This window comes from Callithrix jacchus, chromosome 8 (assembly GCF_049354715.1).
Source record: "Callithrix jacchus isolate 240 chromosome 8, calJac240_pri, whole genome shotgun sequence".
In the NCBI taxonomy this organism is placed as follows: Eukaryota; Metazoa; Chordata; class Mammalia; order Primates; family Cebidae; genus Callithrix; species Callithrix jacchus.
This window is the reverse complement of record NC_133509.1, coordinates 45512563-45533864: the sequence shown is the minus strand read 5'-3', so window position 1 is coordinate 45533864 and position 21302 is coordinate 45512563. Positions and strand designations below refer to the sequence as shown.

The following is a 21302-nucleotide window of genomic DNA, read 5'->3' as shown; positions in this document are numbered from 1 at the left end:
AACACACGTTCACAGCTATTAGAGTTTTCCTCAAGCTACATTTACTTTTCTTTAGAGAAATAGCAGCAGCAAGCATGTTAGCTGGGATTTCTGGCTCCTCTACAAACAATACTGAAGTAGTATAGATGGGGCATGGATGTGTGAGGGAGTGGGACTATTCTTGAGAGTGGTGGGCTATAGAGATTTGGGGAGCTCCTAGTGGTCACAAATGAATATCAACATGTAAATACAATCATAGGCCAAGAAAGCTCATCTTTATTGGCTCTTTAAAATACTGGGAATAGACCAGGCCTTATGGCTCTGGCCTGTAATCTGGTTGAGACAGGGGAATCACATGAGGTCAAGCATTTGAGCCTAGCCTGACAAAATGGTGAAACCCTGTCTCTACTAAAAACACAAAAATTAGCTGGGTGTGATGGCATGTGCCTGTAATCCCAGCTACTTGGGAGGCTCAGGCACAAGAATCGCTTGAACCTGGGAGGCGAAGGTTGTAGTCAACCAAGACTGTGTCACTGCACTCCAGTCTGGGTGAGAAAGTGAGACTCCATCTCAAACCACCACCACCACCACCATCACCACCACCAAAAAAAAAAAAAAAACAAAACATTGGGAACAGGAGAAGTTAAAAAGACTTAACATGGCTCTCTCAGAAACCTAAACTTCCTCTTATTAGGTCTCTTGGTATTCATCTGTCATACTAAGAGAACAAAACCAACCACACAACCATAAAAGACTGAAGACTGCCTCCTGTGGAAGCACTTGGCTTTAAATGCTTCCTAGAAAAAGTCCATTTCCCTGCATTAACTTAAGCTTCTAAGACCAAGAATACTTTGAAAGAACAGGATAGGTACAAAATCCAAATACTTTCTGGAGAGCCAATATAAACCAAACAAAGATGACAGTGATAAGGGAATTAAATTCATATCGCACAGGAGCAGCAGAAAGAAACCTAGGCAGGTATTCAGTCAACAGGATTCATCATCTTTTTAGGGGTCCCCTGTCAGACTCTGTCTTTTGATAAACTGAAAAAAGAATGCAAGTTTATAAAAAATAATGGTAGAAAAATATTAACAAGGAAGATAGAAAAGTCGCCTTCTTCTTTGAATAGAAATGTGAAACAGGCCAGGCATGGTGGCTCACGTCTGTGATCCCAGAACTTTGGGAGGCAGAGGCGGGCGGATCATTTGAACTCAGGAGTTCAAGAACAGTGTGGGCAACATGGTGAAACCTCATCTCTACAAAAAATTTAAAAAGCAGCCAGGAGTGGTGGTGCACACCTGTAATCCCATCTACTTGGGAGACTAAGGTGGGAGGATCACTTGAGCCCAGGAGGTCAAGGCTGCAGCAAGCTGATATCATGCCACCGCACTCCAGGCTAGGCGACAGAGACTCTGTATCAAAAACATTAAAACAAAAAAGCAAATATTCAAACAAAAAATCCATATACTTGCTAAGATGAGTGGAGAAACGAGAGAAAAACATAGAAGGGTAAAAAATGTCAACCTCTTAGAGCTTCCTAACTGAAAGTTTTTCTGGGAGCAAAAGGAAACGAACTAGAAAGACAGAAATTCATTCTTTACTCTAACCACAGAATCTGGCCACAGTTCAAGTATTTCCCTTCTTTGTAGATCTTTTCTCTGGCTCTAATTAACATGGATAAAAAAAGAGGATGGGGCTGGGCGCGGTGGCTTATACCTGTAATCTCAGCACATTGGGAGGCCGAGGTGGGTGGATCACCTGAGGGCAGGAGTTCGAGACCAGTCTGAACAACATGGAGAAACCCCATCTCTACTAAAAATACAAAAAATTAGCTGGGCATGGTGGCACATGCCAGTATCTGTAATCCCAGCTACTCAGGAGGCTGAGGCAGGGGGAATCACTTTTGAATATGGGAGGCAGAGGTTGTGGTGAGCCGAGATCGTGCCATTGCATTCCAGCCTGGGCAACAAGAATGAACTTCGGTTTCAAAAAAAAAGAGGATGGAAGATGTAGGCAAAGTAAACAATCTCAGTGTGCCAATTAGTGTCTCTGCAGCAATGCCTGTCAGCAATGGCAAGAGTGCTCTATTTGATAAACAGGGCACTGGAAAGGAAGCAGACAACTGCTCAAAGTTAAAACCACAACAGAAACTAACCCCAGTCTGCAAATAACAGTGGACGAATGCTGAACAGCAAAGAAGACACAACTCTTTTCAGATAGAACAGACATGTGAATGATAGTCCAAGTGAGGCTGCTTACGAAAGCAGGAAAACACAATGAGAAGGTTCTTGATGCTAGAATGTTATATTTCCTTTTGTTATTTGGAGACTGTACTGAGGTGATATGACGGGATCAAACCTCCCCACCCCCGCCACCGTCCTTACCAATCTGACCCCTCCTATTAAAACCCTCGAAAACCTCAACAGAGGTGACAAATGGCTCTCTCTCCCTTGACCCTACTGTTGGGTGATACATATTTTTACCTGACAGATGGCTTATTCCCACTACAGAGCCCCTGGCTAAATAAAAAGAAGCTATCTACCATACAATTACTCTTAAATCAACAAATGAAGGTGACTTTAAGTGTTGTCTGGGGAAGGTCAGAACCACAAATGCCCACCTTCTAAAATACTAGAATTTATATGTTTCTTAAAGGCCAAACAGCTTAAAACAATTCTGTTTAAGAAATAAATCCCTTAAAAATTGGTTTATTCCTCCTATCACCAAATATTTCATCGCTTCCCTCCTGGGGGACTTACTCGTGGGCTGGCCACACACAAAAAAGACGGCAGCTCAGTGAGCAGGCAGCGACGCAGCGAGGAGGTAGCTGATCTCTGCTGATGGATGATCTGGTCTGAGTAGCCACTCACTGCTTTACAGTGGCTGCTAAAAACAAGAGACTGCAAAATAAAAATGTAAATTAGTGCCAACGATAATTATCTTTAGACAAAATGTAAGAAAATGTCACATATTAAACATCTAACTTTAAGACCTTTCTTCCCTGCAAATACTATTAATTCGAATAAACAACCACTAATGAGAACCAAGTATATCATACAGTTGAAGCCCATGTTAATTTCAAAATGTGGTTTTATTAGTATACGTTAAACAACTATCATTTCTAATTCTACCTTTTTCTGCAAGAGATATTGTTAATCAAAAACAGGCACAATAAAACTTCATTTGACAAAACACTTGTTTGGGAATGTCAGGGGAAGTTTGGTTCATCTATTGTGGATGCAAACTCATGTCTTGAGTTGAAAACAATGATGACCAACACAAGTTCCTTCTAAATTTTTCTCTCTCTCTTTTTTTTTTTTTTTTTTTTTTTTTTAAATTATGATAGAGTCTTGCTCTGTTGCCCAGGCTGGAGCAGTGGCACAATCTCAGCTCACCTCCACCTCCCAGGTTCAAGCCATTCTCATGCCCCAGCCTCCCAAATAGCAGGGACTACAGGCATGCACCACCATATCCAGCTACTATTTGTATTTTCGGTAGACACGGGGTTTCACCATGTTGGCCAGGCTGATCTCGAACTCCTGATCTCAGGTGATCTACCCGCCTCGGCCTCCCAAAGTGCTGGGATTACAGGTGTGAGCCACAGCACCTGGCAATTTCCTTCTAAATTTTTCTTTAAAGCAGTTTAGCATCATTTGTTTTCTTATTAATTTATTCAGAGTTAATACAAGTGGTCAATAACAGGAAACCGTATCTCTTTAGTACCTTTCTCTGACAACCATTTAAAATATATTTATTGTTCACTTATGTTACTGTAACGAAAAGGTATTTTAGGCCGCGGTCACCATTAGGTGGATCACTTGAGGTCAGGAGTTTGAGACGAGCCTGGCCAACATGATAAAACCCTGTCTCTACTAAAAATACAAAAATTAGCTGAGCATGGTGGTGGCACCTGTAATCCCAGCTACTTGGGAGGCTGAGGCAGGAGAATGGCTTGAACCCAGGAGGTGTAGGCTGCAATGAGCTGAGATCACACCACTGCACTCCAGCCTGGGTAACAGGAACAAAATTCTGTCTCAAAAAAAATGTATTTTAACAGACTTCATAGTTCATGTATGTTAAAGCTTCAGGTTACAGCCAGTCATATGAGAGATTTTAAAGTATGAAATGTTCATATACAAATAATTCCTCAGTGGGACATGGTGTTCTATATCAGAGATGCAGAAGTTCCTTCTTATGTTATACATTTTATCTCTGGATCTGTATTCTTATTTGTTTTACTGACACTTCAATAAGGCATGTTGATGACCAAAATAACCATGTAGATGAAGATAACATACAAGTCAGTCTAATTTACACACTGTTGTAAGGTCAAGAATACAAACAGCAAGATTAGAACAGCAACCTGGAATCTCTGTAAGAGAATAGTTATAATATCAGTACCAAATCACTCTGAGGATAATTTGTTCATATTCTGCTCTTCCATTTACACAGCTTTGTTTTCCACAGAGCTAAGGAAATGGGTTCTTAAGGCTCATAGTTTGAAAGCAATGATCTCAAGATGTCTAGTAGGAAATATGCATTATTCTCTGTTTTCATGAACCAATCAGCATTTTCTAAATAAATGTCATGAAAAATTTGAAGACTACAGCTGTTTTCCAGGATACTTGGGCTGTCTTTCAGTGGTTTCTAATTACAGACTACAGAAGTCTTTATAATATTTGGTATAATGTTAGGCCCATGTAGCTATGTTTGGCTTTTTCTCTAGATGTTGAGGTTGGTCCCTGTCATTACCCAAAGAAGAATTTTAACCTTCTGACAGTTTTTCAGTAACATCTGTGTTCCCATCTTGATTTTGGGTGGCATCTACCTTAAAGTTCATTCATCTCTCTACATGTTTATGCCTATTATCACCTGAATGTCTAACACGAGGATCACTACAAAGATTAGTAGGGTGGGTGTCGGCCTGTTCTTCCAATACTGAATTCCTAGGAGATAAAAAGGTAAAAAGATGTAGCCATGTTTTTTGTTTGTTTCCTTAAAGTGCATTTCTGACATCAGCAATAGCCCATCTTACTTCCTCACTGGGGTGGAGAGATGACAAGTGTAGCAACTTCTGCTTATCCTGGCCAGCTGAGTAGTAATTCAGGGCTGCCAGTTGGGGGACATCCACTGTGACTCAGACCATTCCTGGGCAGATGGCTGAGATAGCAGCAGTAGGTAACTTAAAGACCTCTGAATTGTTACTAACTTCTACAGACCAGTAACTAATGTCTCTGTCAGGGATTACATTAATTCATTTTCATTTTGAGTATTCTCAAATGGCAAAATTCAACAGAAACCTGCTTCTTACTTTATTCCAATAATGTAAAGGTAGAATATAAAAGAATGAACGTTTCCTCCAATTATCTTCTCTTCAACACTGTAGTTATTGCCAAGAAAAGAATATAACTCACCATAGGGAGTTCTTTTTAACAAAGCAAATTATTTCTTATTACCTTTTGGAAAAAGCCTGACTAGCAGTAATTCTATTCCCAGGGATGGTCATTCCCAAATTAGGATTCATTCATCTATTTTTTGAGACAAAGTCTCTCTCTGTCACTCAGACTAGAGTGCAGTGGTGCAATCTCAGCCCACTGCAACCTCCGCCTTCCTGGGTTCAAGTGATTCTCCCACCTCAGCCTCCTGAGTAGCTGCGCTTACAGGTGTGCAACACCACACTTGGTTAATTTTTGTATTTTTAGTAGAGATTGGATTTTGTCATGTTGGCCAGACTTGTCTCGAACTCCTGGCTACAAGTGATCTCTGCTCCTTAGTCTCCCAAAGTGCTGGGGTTATAGGCATGAGCCACCACGCCCGGCCAACATTCACTTATTTTTTTATGAGCTGGGTTAAGATGGTATTCTCACTGAAGATGCTAAGTCAAGGTGATGTATAGCTTTCTGATTCCAGGAAATTCCAATTTCCCTTCACGTAGCAGCATGAACTGGTAGACATTGCTAGACACAGAAAAATGTATGCCTGACATAGAAGAATACAAAGAATACCTTAAGTGATATTGTGAATAGGAAAGAAAGTACGTTCATTACTTCTTTACTTTAGCTTGGCATGAAAGAAAGAAAGAAGAAAAGAGAAAGAGAAGGGAAGAGAGAGAGAAAAAGAAGGAAAGGAAGGGAAGGAAAAGAGAGAGGGAAGGAGGGAGGAAAAGAGAGGAGGGAAGGAGGGAGGAAAAGAGAGGAGGGAAGGAGGGAGGAAAAGAGAGGAGGGTAGGAAGGAGAGGAAGGAGAAGGAAGGAAGGGAAGGAGGGAGGGAGAGAGGGAGGTAGGCAGACAGAAAGGCACACTATAGGGGATTTGACTTGGTTTTCACGTGGTTACAGATTTTGCTATTCTTCTGTCCCTTTCTCATGCTCTTGGAAGTCTCATTACCCTGGAAGCATTGGCAGCTGTGTGTGTCTTGCTGCTAGAACTATAACATGCACACAGTAGTGAAGTTAGGCTTTTCTAAAGACTCTTTTGGCACCATACAGAAAGTCTCAAGTGAAAATAAGTAGGCCAGGATGATGGACTCCACAGCTGCAAACTCCTTGCCTCAGCATAGCATAGAAAACACATACATGTTTTTCCCTCAGACCTAGATGTACTCATTTAATAAGAGGTCATGCTTTACTCTCCATGTTTTGTTTCAAATTAAAAAGAATACTTCTGTTAAAAATTTAGGTCTCCATTACACAAAATTAGCTTTATACATCTTTTCTTAAAGAACATATCAAATTTAGATACACAGGAAAAAGTCTCACTTTAAATGAAACAGCACAGTGTTGACAAATCAACTCTAATATGGATTCTATTTTCGCAGATATTTTAAGCATCAAAACGAAAAGGGGGAAAATAAATGCAGAGAAACACAATAGTTTCCAAGAGCTATCCACAAGGGGCATTTGCAGCATTCACAATCTCAGGAAATGATGACAGATATAGATACTGTAGCTGAAAATTAACATTTAGTGCAAGCGTTTTTGTAAACTTCCTGTTTGGGTGAATCTTCATCAATAGCCCATCAAAAAACTCTAAGGATTTAATACAGAATAGTGTTTAAAACTTCAACACATGTCACTCCTTTCAAAACAACTCTATGTTTAGAACCTTTGTGTATTTTAAATTGCAAAATCTGAAATGCTCCCATTTTCTATGAGTTACTTGACTTACTAGGGCTGTACACTACATAAAACTTTCAGGCCAGATGCGGTGGCTCACGCCTGTAATCTCAGCACTGTGGGAGGCTGAGGAGGGTGGATCACAAGGTCAGGAGTTTGAGACCAGCCTGGCCAACACAGTGAACTCCCGTCTCTACCAAAAATACAAAAATTAGCCGTGTGTGGTGGCACCTGCCTGTAATCCCAGCCACTCAGGTAGATGAGGCAGGAAAATTGCTTGAACCAGGGAGGTGGAGGTTGCAGTGAGCTGAGGCCATGCCAATGCACTCCAGCCTGGGTAACAGAGTGAGACTTTGTCTCAAAAAGCAACCAACTTTCAACACATACAACACATAAATAGACCATTACCATGACAACAGTTTCAAAGAGACGGATAGGAGACAGAATCAATACTGGTACTGTACTTCAAGTCTGCCAACCATCATTTTCAATTTTTATCATGACATTTAATTGGAATAGACTCAAATCTGTTCTGCCCTAAGAAAGGTAACTAAACGATATATTTACTACAAGCTCTCTTTTTTGTCTTTATTCTTCTAAGCAAAACAAGATTTTTTTTCTATCTCTGCTGCCTGAATCGGATTTTTATTTTTTTGAGACAGTCTCATCACCCAGGCTGGGGTGCAGTAGTGTGATCACAGCTCACTGAAGTCTCAAATTCCTGGGCTCAAGTGATCCTCCCACCTCAGCTTCCTTGAGTATCATGAACCACCACATCCAGCTAAGCAAAACAAGATTTTTTTAAAAAAATTCACATAGCCTGGGCAATCCGGTGAACTCTGTCTTTACAAAAAATATAAAAATTAGCCAGGCATGGTGGTGCACACCTGGAGTCCCAGCTACTCGGGAGGCTGAGGTAGGAGGATTGTTTGAGTCCGGGAAGTCAAGGATGCAGTGAGCTGGGATCAAGCCACTGCACTCCAGCCTGGGAGACAGAGTGAGACCCTGTCTCAAAAAAAACAAACAAAGAAAATCACATATGTAAGATTTACACTCTTTATCTACTATAAAACAGTATAAGAAAATAACCCTGGCCAGAGGTATCATAGTGCAGGGAAGGTGTGTGAGAATGAATTTATGAAAGTTTTGACCCAGCTGGGCACAATGGCTGAGGCCTATAATCCCAGCACTTTGGGAGGCTAAGGCAGGCGGATCACCTGAAGTCAGGAGTTTGAGACCAGCCTGGGCAACATGGTGAAACCCTGTCTCTACTAAAAATACAGAATTAGCCAGGCATGGTGGCTAATTTTGTATTTTGTGGCACATGCATGTGATCCCAGCTACTTGGGAGGCCGAGGCAGGAGAATCGCTTGAACCCAGGAGGCAGAGGTTGTGGTAAGCCGAGATCATGTCATTGCACTCCAGCCTGGGCAACAAGAGTGAAACTCTTGCTGAAAGTGAAACCTCGTTATTAAACTATAGTTAGTATCTTTCTCAGCTAACGTTTGCTGTGAAGAAACATGGGTAACATAGAGTACAAGGAGAAAGTCCAAAATCCTTTCTAATTGAAAAACTGGTTAAGAACTAGTGTAACAGTCAGAACCCATTTAGAGTCTAAGCCAAAATCTCAGAACAGAAAATTCAAAACAGATTTCAACAAATTAACAACAAAAAAAATATACAACAAATTATATCTGATATAATGGGATTAGTCCTTGCCAGTAAGGAGCTGTGGTAGTTTTAAGATATGGTCACAAATTCTTTGGCCAGGCACAATGGCTCACACCTAATACCGGCACTTTGGGAGACTGAGGCAGGGAAGTCACTTGAGACTAGGAGTTCAGCCTGGGCAACAGAGTGAAACCCATCTCTTAAAAAAAAAATAAAATCCCAAAATTAGTGGGGTGTGGTGGCATGTGTCTGTAGTCCCAGCTACTTGGGAGGCTGAGGTGGGAGGACTGCTTGAGCCGCAGAGGTGGAGGCTGCAGTGAACCACGACTATACCACTGCACTCTTGCCTAGGTGACAAGAAGACTATGTCTCTTTTAAAAAAAATGGCCAGGCATGTTAGCTCACACCTGTAATCTGAGCACTTTGGGAGTCCAAGGTGGACGTATCACTTGAAGCCAGGAATTCAAGACCAGCCTGGCCAACATGGTGAAACCCCATCTCTACTAAAAAAATAAATAAATAATTAGCTGGGCATGATGGCCCACACCTGTAATCCCAACTACTCAGTAGGCTGAGGCAGGAAAATCACTGAAACCCGGCAGGCAGAGGTTGCAGTGAGCTAAGATTATACCACAGCACTCCGGCCTGAGCAACAAAGTGTGATTCTCTCAAAAAGAAAAAAAAGAACCACCTAGCTAAGCTCCTCCCCAGTTCCTGGCCAACAAAAATAGTGTGAGATATCGAGTGTTTATTGTTTTAATCTCTAGGTTTTAGGATAATAAGTTATATAGGTATAACTACTACTACAGGGGCTAAAATCCAGTTGAACTAATTAGCAATTTCTATTGCAGTTTCTGTAGATTCACTTCTCTCCCGTGTTCCTTACTACCCAGGGAATATCACCTCTAGTTCTCAGATCAAATGCAGGGCAAAAATAACTAAGTGCAATTAGATCAATAAATGATCACGTTACCTAACCCGCCTACTTCCCCTAAACCCCTAGAAGTTAGAGCTCCTCACAAAATTCTATACTTGTAATTTTAGGCAAGAAGACCTTCCCTCAGATTAATACACACCATGTTCCAAAGAATAATACCAAAGCATCAATATCGGTATTAATATATTGGTGTATTAATATAATGTGCCATTATTCACTAAGTCATTCAGCAAACACTTACTTAACCTTAAAAGTGCCTGAAACAGCCAGACCACAAAGACAAACTGATGAATTGCATAAAATGTCCAAACATTTAAATTGGTTTTGGCCAGGTGCAGTGGCCCACACCTGTAATCCCAGAACTTTGGGTGACAAACGTAGGCAGATTACTTGAGGTCAGGAGTTTGAAACCAGTCTAACCAATATGGCAAAATGCCACCTAATAAAATTACAAAAATTAGCCGGGTGTGGTGACGGGTGCCTTTAAACCCAGCTATTTGGGAGTCTGAGGGAGGAGAATAGCTTGAATCCAGGAGGCAGAGGTTGCAGTGAACCGGTATCGCGCCATTGCACTCCAGCACTTTGGAAGGCCAAGGTGGGAGAATTGCTTGAGCTTAGGAGTTCAAGACCAGCCTGGATATAACATAGTGAGACCCTGCTGCTACTCAAAAAAAGAAAAGAAAATATGATAAAATGAGATTTATAAGCCAATTCTAAAATTTACATGAATACACCAAGGTCTAAGAACAGACAAAATTATACAGAAGAAATACAAAGCTAGAGGACCTGTGCACCAATGATCAAGACTTACTATGAAGCTGTAGTTATTAAGATAGAGTGGCAATGGTTCGAGGATAGTCAAATGGGTTAATGGAGCAGAACAGAATTCAGAAACTGAATAACATATATATAGACACCTGTTTGATAAAAGTGATGCTACAGTCCAGTTAGAAAGGGCTTTTGAATAAATGGGATATAGAGAAATAGAATTATCTTCATGAACTTGGTGGAGGCAAATAATTCTTAAACAGGACACAAAAACTGATAACTATTCATCAGAAGACACCACTAAGGCTGGGTGCAGTGGGTCACAACCAAGTCCCAGCACTCTGGGAGGCTGAGGCCAGAGGATTGTTTGAGGCCAGAGTTCAAGGCCAGCCAGAACAACATAGCAAACCTAACTTAAATCTAACCCTAACCCTGAGCTATGACTGCATCAGTACACTACACTCCAGCCTGGGCAACAGAACAAGCCAGATCCTGTTTCAATAAAAAGGGAGGGCTGAGGAGGGTACCACTGAAAAGAAAGTTACAGAGTAGAAGCTATTTGTAATATACAAAGAGCTACAAATCATAAGAAAAATACAGTCACCCAACAGAAAAACAGCAAGAATTCTTAACAAGCATTTCATAAAGACAGTTATCCAAACAGCCGATAAACACCAGAAAAGGTATTCAATATCATTTCCACAAGAGAAATTCAACTTAAAGACACAATGAGACACTATTACCAAACAAAGTTTAAACGAAGAGACAGACAATAGCCTATTCTTGCAAAGACACAGAGGGTCTCGCTCTGTTACCCAGGTCAGAGTGCAGTGGTGGGATCATGGTTTATTGTGGCCTCAACCTCCCGGGCTCAGGTGATCCTTCCACCTCAGCTTCCCAAGTAGCTGAGACTACAGGTACACGGCATCATGCTTGGCAAATATTTGCATTTGTTTGGTAGAGACAGGGTTTTGTTGTGTTTGTCAGGCTGGTCTTGAACTCCTGGGCTCAAGCCATCATCCTGCCTCAGCCTACCAAAATGCTGGAATTACAGGCATGAGCCACCATGCCTAGCACCTACACTGTTGTTAATTGTTACATCTGTAGCTTCTAGTTCTTTATTCAAAACCTAGGCTAGCCTTTAAGACTGGATAACATCTTATGATCATTTTGCTTGGGTGAAAGCAAATTTTTTTTTTTTTTCCAGAGACATGGTCTGGCTCTGCCACCCAGGCTGGAGTACAGTGGTGCAATCAGGGTTCACTGCAGCCTTGACATCCTGAGTTCAAGGGATTTGCCTGCCTCAGACTCCTGTGTAGCTGGGATTACAGGCATCCACCACCACGCTTGGCTTTTTTAAAATTTTTTCTTTTTTCACACTGAGTCTTGCTCTGTCGCCCAGGCTGGAGTGCAGCTGCATAATCTCAGCTCATTGCAACCTCTGCTTCCGGGTTCAACAATTCTCCTGCCTCAGGCTCCCAAGTAACTGAGATTACAGGCATCTGCCACCACAACTGGCTAATTTTTTTTTTTTTATTTTTAGTAGAGACAGAGTTTCACCACGCTGGCCAAGCTGGTCTCAAACTCTTGACCTCAAGGGATCTGCCCACCTCAGCCTCCCAAAGTGCTGGGATTTCAGGCATGAGCCACCGCACCTGGTCTAATTTTTAAATTGTTTTTAGTAGATACGGGGTCTCACTATATTGCCTAGGCTGGTCTTGAACTCCTGGGCTCAAAGTGGGCTCCTGATCCTCCCACTTTGGCTTTCCTAAGTGCTAGGATTACAAGGCCCTAAAAGCAGAGATCTTTTAAAATTGATTCTTTTTTTTTTTTTTTTTTTGCGAGTCTTGCTCTGTTGCCCAGGCTGGAGTCCAGTGGCAGGATCTCCCCTCACTGTAACCTCAGCCTCCCAGGTTCAAATAATTCCCATTCCTCAGCCTCCCAAGTAGCTGGGACTACAGGTGTGTGCCACCACACCAAGCTAATTTTTGTATTTTTAGTAGAGAGACAGGGTTTCACTATATTGGTCAGGCTGGTCTTAAACTCCTGACCTCAAGGGATCTGCCCACCTCGGCCTCAAAAAATGCTGGGATTACAGGCATGAGCCACCATGCCTGGTTGACAGCCTTATAATTAATTATGAGAACAATAAGCTCTAGCATTTCAATATACATACGTATGTTGGAGATAAGGATGATGACATTGAAAGCAGAACAATGTCTCCACATATATACGATATGCTTTCAGCTCTCCACGGCCTGCTGGCTCATTAATCCAGTGTATACTCTAAACCACTTTAAGAGCAAATGTCTATCCACAACATGGGATAAAATTAAAATGAGTAAATGGAGGTGAATCTTTCAACTGGGCAAACTTAGATTTTATGGCAAGTTTTCCATAAAGCATACTACGTACATCTGCATTTGTCAGGCAATTCTAACTGATATAAGGACCTCACTAAGCAGACACTCCACAACATATGACAATATTTTTGGAAACAGAGAATAATACAAATGAGTGATACATATCTCTAGCATTAAGAAAAATGTAGTGTCTACCTAATAGGGCAAAACAATCACTTGGAAGAATGGTGCTTTTTGTACAAAAAGCAGAACTGGTAAAAATGTATTACAGTAGTAACATATATTACCAAATTTAGGGGTTGAGAAAAAAATTCATCATCTAATTCCATTCCAAAGAATGTCCTTCATTTCATAACAGCAATTTTCAAACTACCTTATAAAGTTTTCTATACGATACAAGGAAAATGACCTAGTTTCTAAACTTTAATCTAGCTGAAGGACTGTAACAACCAAACTATCACTCCTCAAAACTCTCTAGTATTACTCATTTCACTCAGAATAAAGTCCAAACCCTCAGCAATTCTGAGGCTCCATATGACCTAGACCTACATATATAATGTCAATTCTATAATTTCACCTTGTCACCTACTATCCTGTAAGGGCCAAGAACTGTATGAAACCGTACACAACATCATTACATTACATGGAAATACAATTTAAGATCAAAATGAGATACCACTACACATTCAAAACAATAATTAAAATGATAAGAAATCATTATTCATAAGGAGTCACACACACACACACACAAAATAAAACAGACTGTCATTCCCAGGTGTAGTGGAGGATGGTGAATGACAGCAAATCTCAGACACACTGCAGATGCAAATATAAATTAATAAAACCGTTTTGGAAAAACGGTTGGCAACAGCTACTAAATCTAAAGACAGATATACTTGGTGGTACAGCAATTCCATTCCCAGATATAAACTCCAAAGAAAGTAGTGCTTGCATTCATCAAATAACATGTACACAAATGTGCACAGGAGTTTTATTCATCATAGCCTAGAAATGGAAACAATTAAAATATCTATCACAGTAGAACAGATTAATAAATTGTGGTCTATTTAGACAATGTAATACTTCATAGCCATAAAAAAGAATACTGTATATAACATGGACAAATCTCATAAATAATACTGAGTGAAAAATCCCAGTTACAAAAGAGTACATATAAGATAATTCCATTCATATAAGTTCACAAACAGACAAAAATAATCCATGGTGACATAAGCAGAATGGCAATTATCTTTAATTGTTGGTTTGTTTTTTTCTAAACTAGAGGTATTAAATGTAAAGGAGCTTGAGGGAGTTGGAAGTGTTCTATATTTTGATCTAGGTGGTTGTTAAACAAGTGTATACACATATATAAATTCACAGAGCTGTACACTTAAGATCTGTGGACTTCACAGTAAAGTTATGTAAAAAATACACATTTTGAAAACATAAATGCATGCAAAAATATATATACAAAATGCAAATTCAGTTAGAACTCAATAGACTGCACCACCCACTCCTCTAGGAACTCTTTGGCTCTGTCAGGCCTTCATTTACTTTATTATTTTTACTGATTCAAACAAAAGGAAAGAAGATACTAAGTAGGTAATATATGCTCAAATAATTGCTTACCTTTAACAAAGGGCAGCTGCAAAGGTTTGGAAAGGAGAGTGGAAAATTAACCCCAAGAAGGAAATCCTTGTTTCTCAGGTATCTCTGCTGGTTCTCCCCTTCTGGCTCTCCCCAGGAGCGTAGCTGATGGAGCCTGTAGGAGGCTTTCAGAGACAGGAAAAGAGCTAACCATCTGAAATAAACCACAGCAGACACGCTTACTCAGTGCTCCATGAAGGTTTGAGGATCATTCATAGCAGCAAGGAATGATCCAAGAATTGTCTCTCATTGACATAAATCTTTTGCAAATCTTTATCATTTTAGAAACAGTTCTTTCCTACTTGCAGATAAAGCAGTTTCATATTTTTCTTCTATAAATTATTTCACATTATATGGTTTGCTACTGTGAAAACTAAAATCCTCCGCAAAGTTCCTATCAGTATCAAAAAACATTCGCTGGGTGCAGTGGCTCTTGCCTGTAATCCCAGCACTGTGGGAGACCAAAGTGGGTGGATCACCTGAGGTCAGGAGTTTGAGACCAGGCTGGCCAGTATGGTGAAACCCAGTCTCTACTAAAAATAGAAAAAAAATTAGCTGGGCATGGTAATGCATGCCTGTAATCCCAGCTACTTGGGAGGCTGAGGCAGGAGAATTGCTTGAACCCGGGAGATGGAGGTTGCAGTGAGCCGATATCGTGCCATTGCACTCCAGCCTGGGCAACCAAGTGAGACTCTGTCTCAAAAAAACAAACAAACAAAAAAAAAAAAACATTCAGCTTGCCTGGGTACAGCGACTCATGCTTGTAATCCCAGCACTCTGGGAGGCTGAGACGGGCAGATCAGTTGAGGCCAGGAGTTCTGGCCAGAACAGCCTGGCCAACATGGTGAAACCTTGCCTCTACAAAAAAAATACGAAAAATTAGCCAGGCATGGTGGCACATGCCTGTAATCCCAGCTACTTGGGAGGCTGAGGCAGGAGAATCGCTCAAAATTAGGAGGTAAAGGTTACAGTAAGTCAAGACTGTGCTACTACACTCTAGCCTGGTGACAGAGCAAGAACCCTATTTCCAAAATGAAGGAAAAGAGAAAAAAAACAGACACATTCACCTCTAGCACAAAAAAATCGTATCATAAAAACATCTTCAGCCAGGTGCAGTGGCTTATGCCTGGAATCCAAGCACTTTGAGGGGGACAAGGTGGGTGGATCACCTGAGACTAGGAGTTCAAGACCAGCCTGGCCAACATGGTGAAACCTCATCTCTACTAAAAATATAAAAATTAACTGGGTGTGGTATTGTGTACCTGTAATTCCAGCTACTCGGGAGGCTGAGGCAGGAGAATCACTTGAACCCAGGAAACGGAGGTTGCAGTGAGCCAAGATCAAGCCTCTGCACTCCAGACTGGGAGACAGAGTGAGATTCCATAACAACCACCACCAAAAAAACCAAAAAAGAAACCAAAAAACCCCCTTCATATTAAGGAGATAACCATTTAAACAAAAAGTAATAAAATCAGTGAGAGCCATGATGCCAAAGAAGAGAGAATTAAACTTCCCAGAACACTTGAGGCGCACTATGCTGCAGTCACCACTAACTAAATGAATCACTAGCCACCATTTGTCCTGCAGAAACAAGCAAAACATAACAGACTTATCAGAAGTTACAGAAGAAAAGCCTAAACAGTTTATATTTAAGGTGTATGTGTATATGTATATATATAAATATAAATTAATTAATCAAAAAAAATTTTTAGATGAATTCTCATTCTCTTGCCTGGGCTGTGGTGCAGTGGCATGATCTGGGCTCACTGCAACGTCCACCTCCTGGGTTCAAGCAATTCTCCCACCTCAGCCTCCTAGTACCCGGAATTACAGATGCATGCCACCATGCTGGGCTAATTTTTGTATTTTTGTTAGAGACAGGATTGCACCATGTTGGCCAGGCTACTCTCAAACTCCTGACCTCAGGTGATCCACCTGGCTCAGCCTCCCAAAGTACTGGATTACAGGCATAAGACACTGCACCCGGCCTATTTAAGGTATATTATAAAGCATCATGCAATTATAAAATGACCAAAAGAAAGCACAATTCATTTATAAATAGAAAATTATATTCTTTTTATTGTTCGTTTTGTTTTGAGACCAAGTCTCGCTCTGTTGTCCAGGCTGGAGAGCTGTGGAAAAATCTCAGCTCACTGCAACTTCCACCTTGCAGGTTCAAGCAATTCTCCTGCGTCAGCCTCCCAAGCAGCTGAGATTACAGGGGTGTGTACCACCACACGGAGCTAATTTTTGTATTTTTGGTAGAAATAGGGTTTTACCATGTTGCCCAGGCTGGTTTGAACTCCTGACCTCAAGTGATCCACCCACCATACTCTCCCAAAGTGCTGGGATTACAGGTGTAAGCCACCATACCTGGCCAACAAACTTTATTCTTAACAAAAGAAAATGAACGACATGTTCTCTAAGATGACATAATATTAAATATTTAATTCCACAGGATTCAGTATCTACCCCATTTATTCCTAACTGCTCTCTTATCAAATAATAAGCAAACCTCTCACCTGGCCAAAAGTCCCTGAAGCATGAAGTTTGCCATTTCTGCTGGAGATATATCAATAAAGCGAAGGAAAGAGAAACAGCTTTCTTCATTAATACCTGGAATGTTAAAGGACAATTTGAAACCCAACAGCAAACCAAGAGATGATGCTCGGTTAAAGCCTGCTCAACTGCTGAGTTTTGACTTAAGAACAAAACGCTATTCTAAAGGTTCTGATTGAGCCACCATGGTGGAAGTTGGGGTGCCATACCTTTATACTACAATTAAAGGTAAGAGAGACAGGCCTATGAGATACGGCATATATGGACCAGACTAGAGATGGCTCCTAAGTGACTTTTGGGATTTCTGGATTCTTGCCTAAATGCCTTCTCTTTGTCCAATGCCAGGAAAAAGAAAAGGACAGGACAGAGGTGAAATGTTCTGAACCTTGGCCTTAATATTTTGGACAGAGCACAAAGTTGAGTAGCTTATTTTCCTTAGGCTAAGAAGGAAGGAAGGAAGTCTCATTAACTAGAGAGTCCAGCATTGACTTTGTCAAGTTTCAGGGCAAGAATCTTGAAAGGCAGGCCTAAAATAAAGATGGAAAGTCAATAAAACTACTTTCTACTTCTTCCTGTTATGGCTACAAATCACAGAGCCTATAGAGATAACTAATTTCCTTAATTAAATCTTATCAAGATTTTATAAATAAAGGCCTAGCTTATAGGGAAAACCAATACTTCTTCTGAATCAGTCTCTCAGCAAAACAAAGAGCATCCTGGTAAAACCCTGACAAACCTCCTTTCCCAAAGATCAAAATACCTACCTTTTCTGTGAAAGAGAGACTGTTGGATATAGTCTGGTGCAAATGGAGAAAGAACCCTTAACCACCTGCAAAGTAAAAAAAATAAAGCCAAACCCAAATATAAATAATGGAAAGTTAACTAGACTACAGGTTCCATATGAAGTAAAACCTTTTAGTTTTGAAACTGCTCCACTTAGTTTCTTGTCATATTACCTGGCAATAATCATACAGTCAAAAAGTATAAAGTATTTAATGAAAGTGTAAGAAGATAACGTAAGTTAAAAGTAGTCTCATTTTATTTCAGAGAATCACAAATCTGGTGCCCTAAGGTATCATATACCATATTAAACAAAAAGCAACACACCTCTGGCCTATTTCCCCCTGCTCAAGTTAAATATTAACTGGCATTACAAAGAACTCAAAGTAAAATCCAAGAAATGTATTTCAGTTTCAGTTTCATTAAACTAAATACTGGTGATGAGTTTCTCTACAAAAGAGCTTTCTAAATCCATGGTTCTCAAATGTTGATAAGCAGGAGAAACCTCTGGGAACTCTTGAAAAAATCCAGAAGCCAGGGCCATCCTAACTCACAGATGTGGAATGGTCCACACATCTATTTTCTGAATGCAAGTGGTCTCTAGCATATTACCTTAACAATCACTTCAAATTTTACTAAAAGGTAGTTTATCAGATTTACTGCGAAAAGGAAAATCTGATTAACTTACAATCCAATCAGTTCTCCTAAAAGTGCAATTCTAAGTGTAAAGTAAGCCATCACAAACCAGTTTCAGCAATGGGGCATAGATATTTGCTATTCATGCTTGTGGCAAGTGCATATTTACAAATCAGTGCACATTCCTGATTCAAAGAAGAACTGAAGTAACTAGGCCTTTAAGACCACCTAGGGAAGTTTTAACAGTGCTCAAATTCCTTCCATAAGATCCCTCAACAAATAGTTGTCTACCCTTTGCTTAAATGCCTCATTGTTGGGGAACTCATACATTCTCCACTAAATTATCAACTAAGCCATAAAACCGCAAATTATAAAACACTTATAGTGAACAGAGAGTAATACTTGCCTACCTGTCTCGTGAATGGTTGAAGACCCTGATCTGTCCACGACGGTAGATAAACTTTGAAATGTGGTATGGCTTTAAGGAAATATGAAATGGAGACCAAGTTTCTTGCCGTTCAAATAACTCTGGGTGATTACACACCTAAAAGGAAGGGAAATGGCAAGGCAATATTACCATATGCAGACATCATTGTATGTAATGCTAGGGGATCCCAAATTCCAAACATTTACTTCTGGGAATGTATACTTCCCCATTTTCATCTCATTAACAGCCTTTGTTTATTTGGTATCAAGGACAGACTCTTTTCTTGAAGTGGGTTAATAAAGACAACCTCAAGGCCAGAGCAGTGGCTCACGCATATAATCCCAGGACTTTGGGAGGCTGAGGCGGGTGAATCACTTGAGGCCTAGAGCTCAAGACCAACCTGGCCAACATAGGGAAACCTCATCTCTACTAAAAATACAAAAATTAGCCAGGCATGGTGGCAGGCTCCTGTAGTCCCAGATCCTTGGGAGGCTGAGGCAAGAGAATCGCCCTGAACCTGGAAGCCAGAGGTTATAGTGAGCTAAGGTCATGCCACCGCACTCCAGCCTGGGCAACAGAGGAAGACTCTTCCTCAAAGAACCCGAAAAAACAAATAACAAAACGTCAAAGGAACTGACCTAAGCTCTTACCTTCCTAAACTGCATGACCAGATTCATGAGGCTGCTGGTGGTATTCTGTGCTTGTTGAGTAGAGCCCATAGAAGACTGCAATAAATCCTCAATGGAAATTTTGTTCTTTAGTGCCTGATATAACAGCTTCTGTCGGCTGGTCAGTTGGCAATACATTAGAATTTCAATCTAAAAATCAGTAAAACATTTATATTTGGAAAAGAAATTTTTAAGAAAATTCAGTATCAGCTTAAAGTTGGAAACACACACACAAGCCATATTTTGATTGAGAAAACAACATACGTGAACTCAGTATCTCTATAAACCTGTGAATGTGGACAATCATTTAGAAAAAAATGTTCCTTCCTTGGCCCTCTTCATCACTCATTCCATTTGCTCTGCCTGGGCAATCTCTTCCATTTCTAATAGCACCGACTAACAGTCATCACAGTACTATACAAAAATATATTCCCAAACATACCCAGGCCAGTACCTGCAACTACTAACTCTAAGAGTACTACAGAGTCTGCAGCAATCTGTATATGTGATGTGTCAGAAAAACAGTTCTCTTTTCCACAATTTACTAAATTGATTAACAGCATTACCATTCCTTCAGTTGGGAAAGACAAACTGAATTCACCTCTGAATGCTCTCTCACATCCTATGTTCTAGTAGTATTTCCTACATCTTTCAATTTAGCGTGAAAATCTACCACGCTTTCTAACTATTCCCATTGCCCTACTGCTGGCCCTCATCTGATACAATATAGTCCGGTAATACTTTGGGGTCTTCCTGCCTCCAGTTTCTTCTGGTTGTAATATACGTCTCACATATAGCTTATAAAGGAATTCGACTGCTGAAAAATCTTCAATGGGCATTTCTGCCTATAGTAAAATGTTTAAAGTTCTCATCACAGCAAAGAAAGTCTCCCAAAAATCAAACCTAGCTTACTGTCCGAGTTTATCATCATCAAAACCTCCTACATACCACTTAGCTACAATGGTCTGAAAGCCAAAATAGGCTGCGTATCTGAAAGATACTCTACTTTTGCTCATGCTGCCCTTATTGCCTAGCCCCACATTCCCACCGTATTTTCCTAGTAAATGCCAGCTCATCCTCTGAAACCTAGCTCATGTCTTTGCTTTAATGCCTTCTCTAGCTTTCCCGAACAAAACTATATGAAGAAACACTAAATGATGTTTAAGAAACATATACTATATACAATGGTTACAACTATACTACAACTTCAGATCACTTCCCTACGTAGCACTAAACGACAATTATGAACTAGCTGGAAGCAGTGGCTCACATTTGTAATTCCAGCACTTTGGGAGGCCAAGGCAGGAGGATCGCTTGAGCCCATGAGTTCTGAGACCAGCCTGGGTAACATAGTGAGACCCTGACTCTACAAAAATTAAAAAATGAAAAATTACCCAGGCATGGTTGGGAGGCTGAAGTGGGGGGATCCCTTGAACCCAAGAGTTTGAGGTTGTAGTTAGCCACAATCAGGCTACTACACTCTGGCCTGGGTGACAGAGTAAAAACCAGCCTCAGGAAAAAAAAAATTTTTTTTTTTTAACCATCAACTGCTATTGTTTACAAAACCCTTTAAATATAAATGCCTTAGGGATTCATTATTTAAATAAAATATTTTCCTTCTATCTGTTTTATCTATGTGACATTACTACTATATTTATTAGGTAAAATAAGCCAATTTCAAAAAATTGCCATCAAGACTTTGAGAAAAAAAAACTAAATACAGTTCTACTCCTCTCTTTGAAGAGGCTATATA

General features: G+C 40.4%; 1 protein-coding gene across 4 annotated transcripts in view; it reads right to left on the bottom strand.

Annotated features, from left to right (window-relative positions):
- The window catches only part of INO80 (INO80 complex ATPase subunit), a 134614-nt gene that overhangs the window by 47488 nt on the left and 65824 nt on the right, over window positions 1-21302 (bottom strand). For all 4 annotated transcript variants that reach the window (XM_035259798.3, XM_035259801.3, XM_078334318.1 and 1 more), the window contains 6 exons: window positions 19532-19699; window positions 18865-18998; window positions 17803-17867; window positions 17002-17095; window positions 14462-14633; window positions 2739-2879 (listed from right to left, as the gene is read on the bottom strand). In XM_035259798.3, coding sequence (XP_035115689.1) covers window positions 2739-2879; window positions 14462-14633; window positions 17002-17095; window positions 17803-17867; window positions 18865-18998; window positions 19532-19699 — 774 coding nt within the window. The remainder of the gene's footprint in view (window positions 1-2738; window positions 2880-14461; window positions 14634-17001; window positions 17096-17802; window positions 17868-18864; window positions 18999-19531; window positions 19700-21302) is intronic.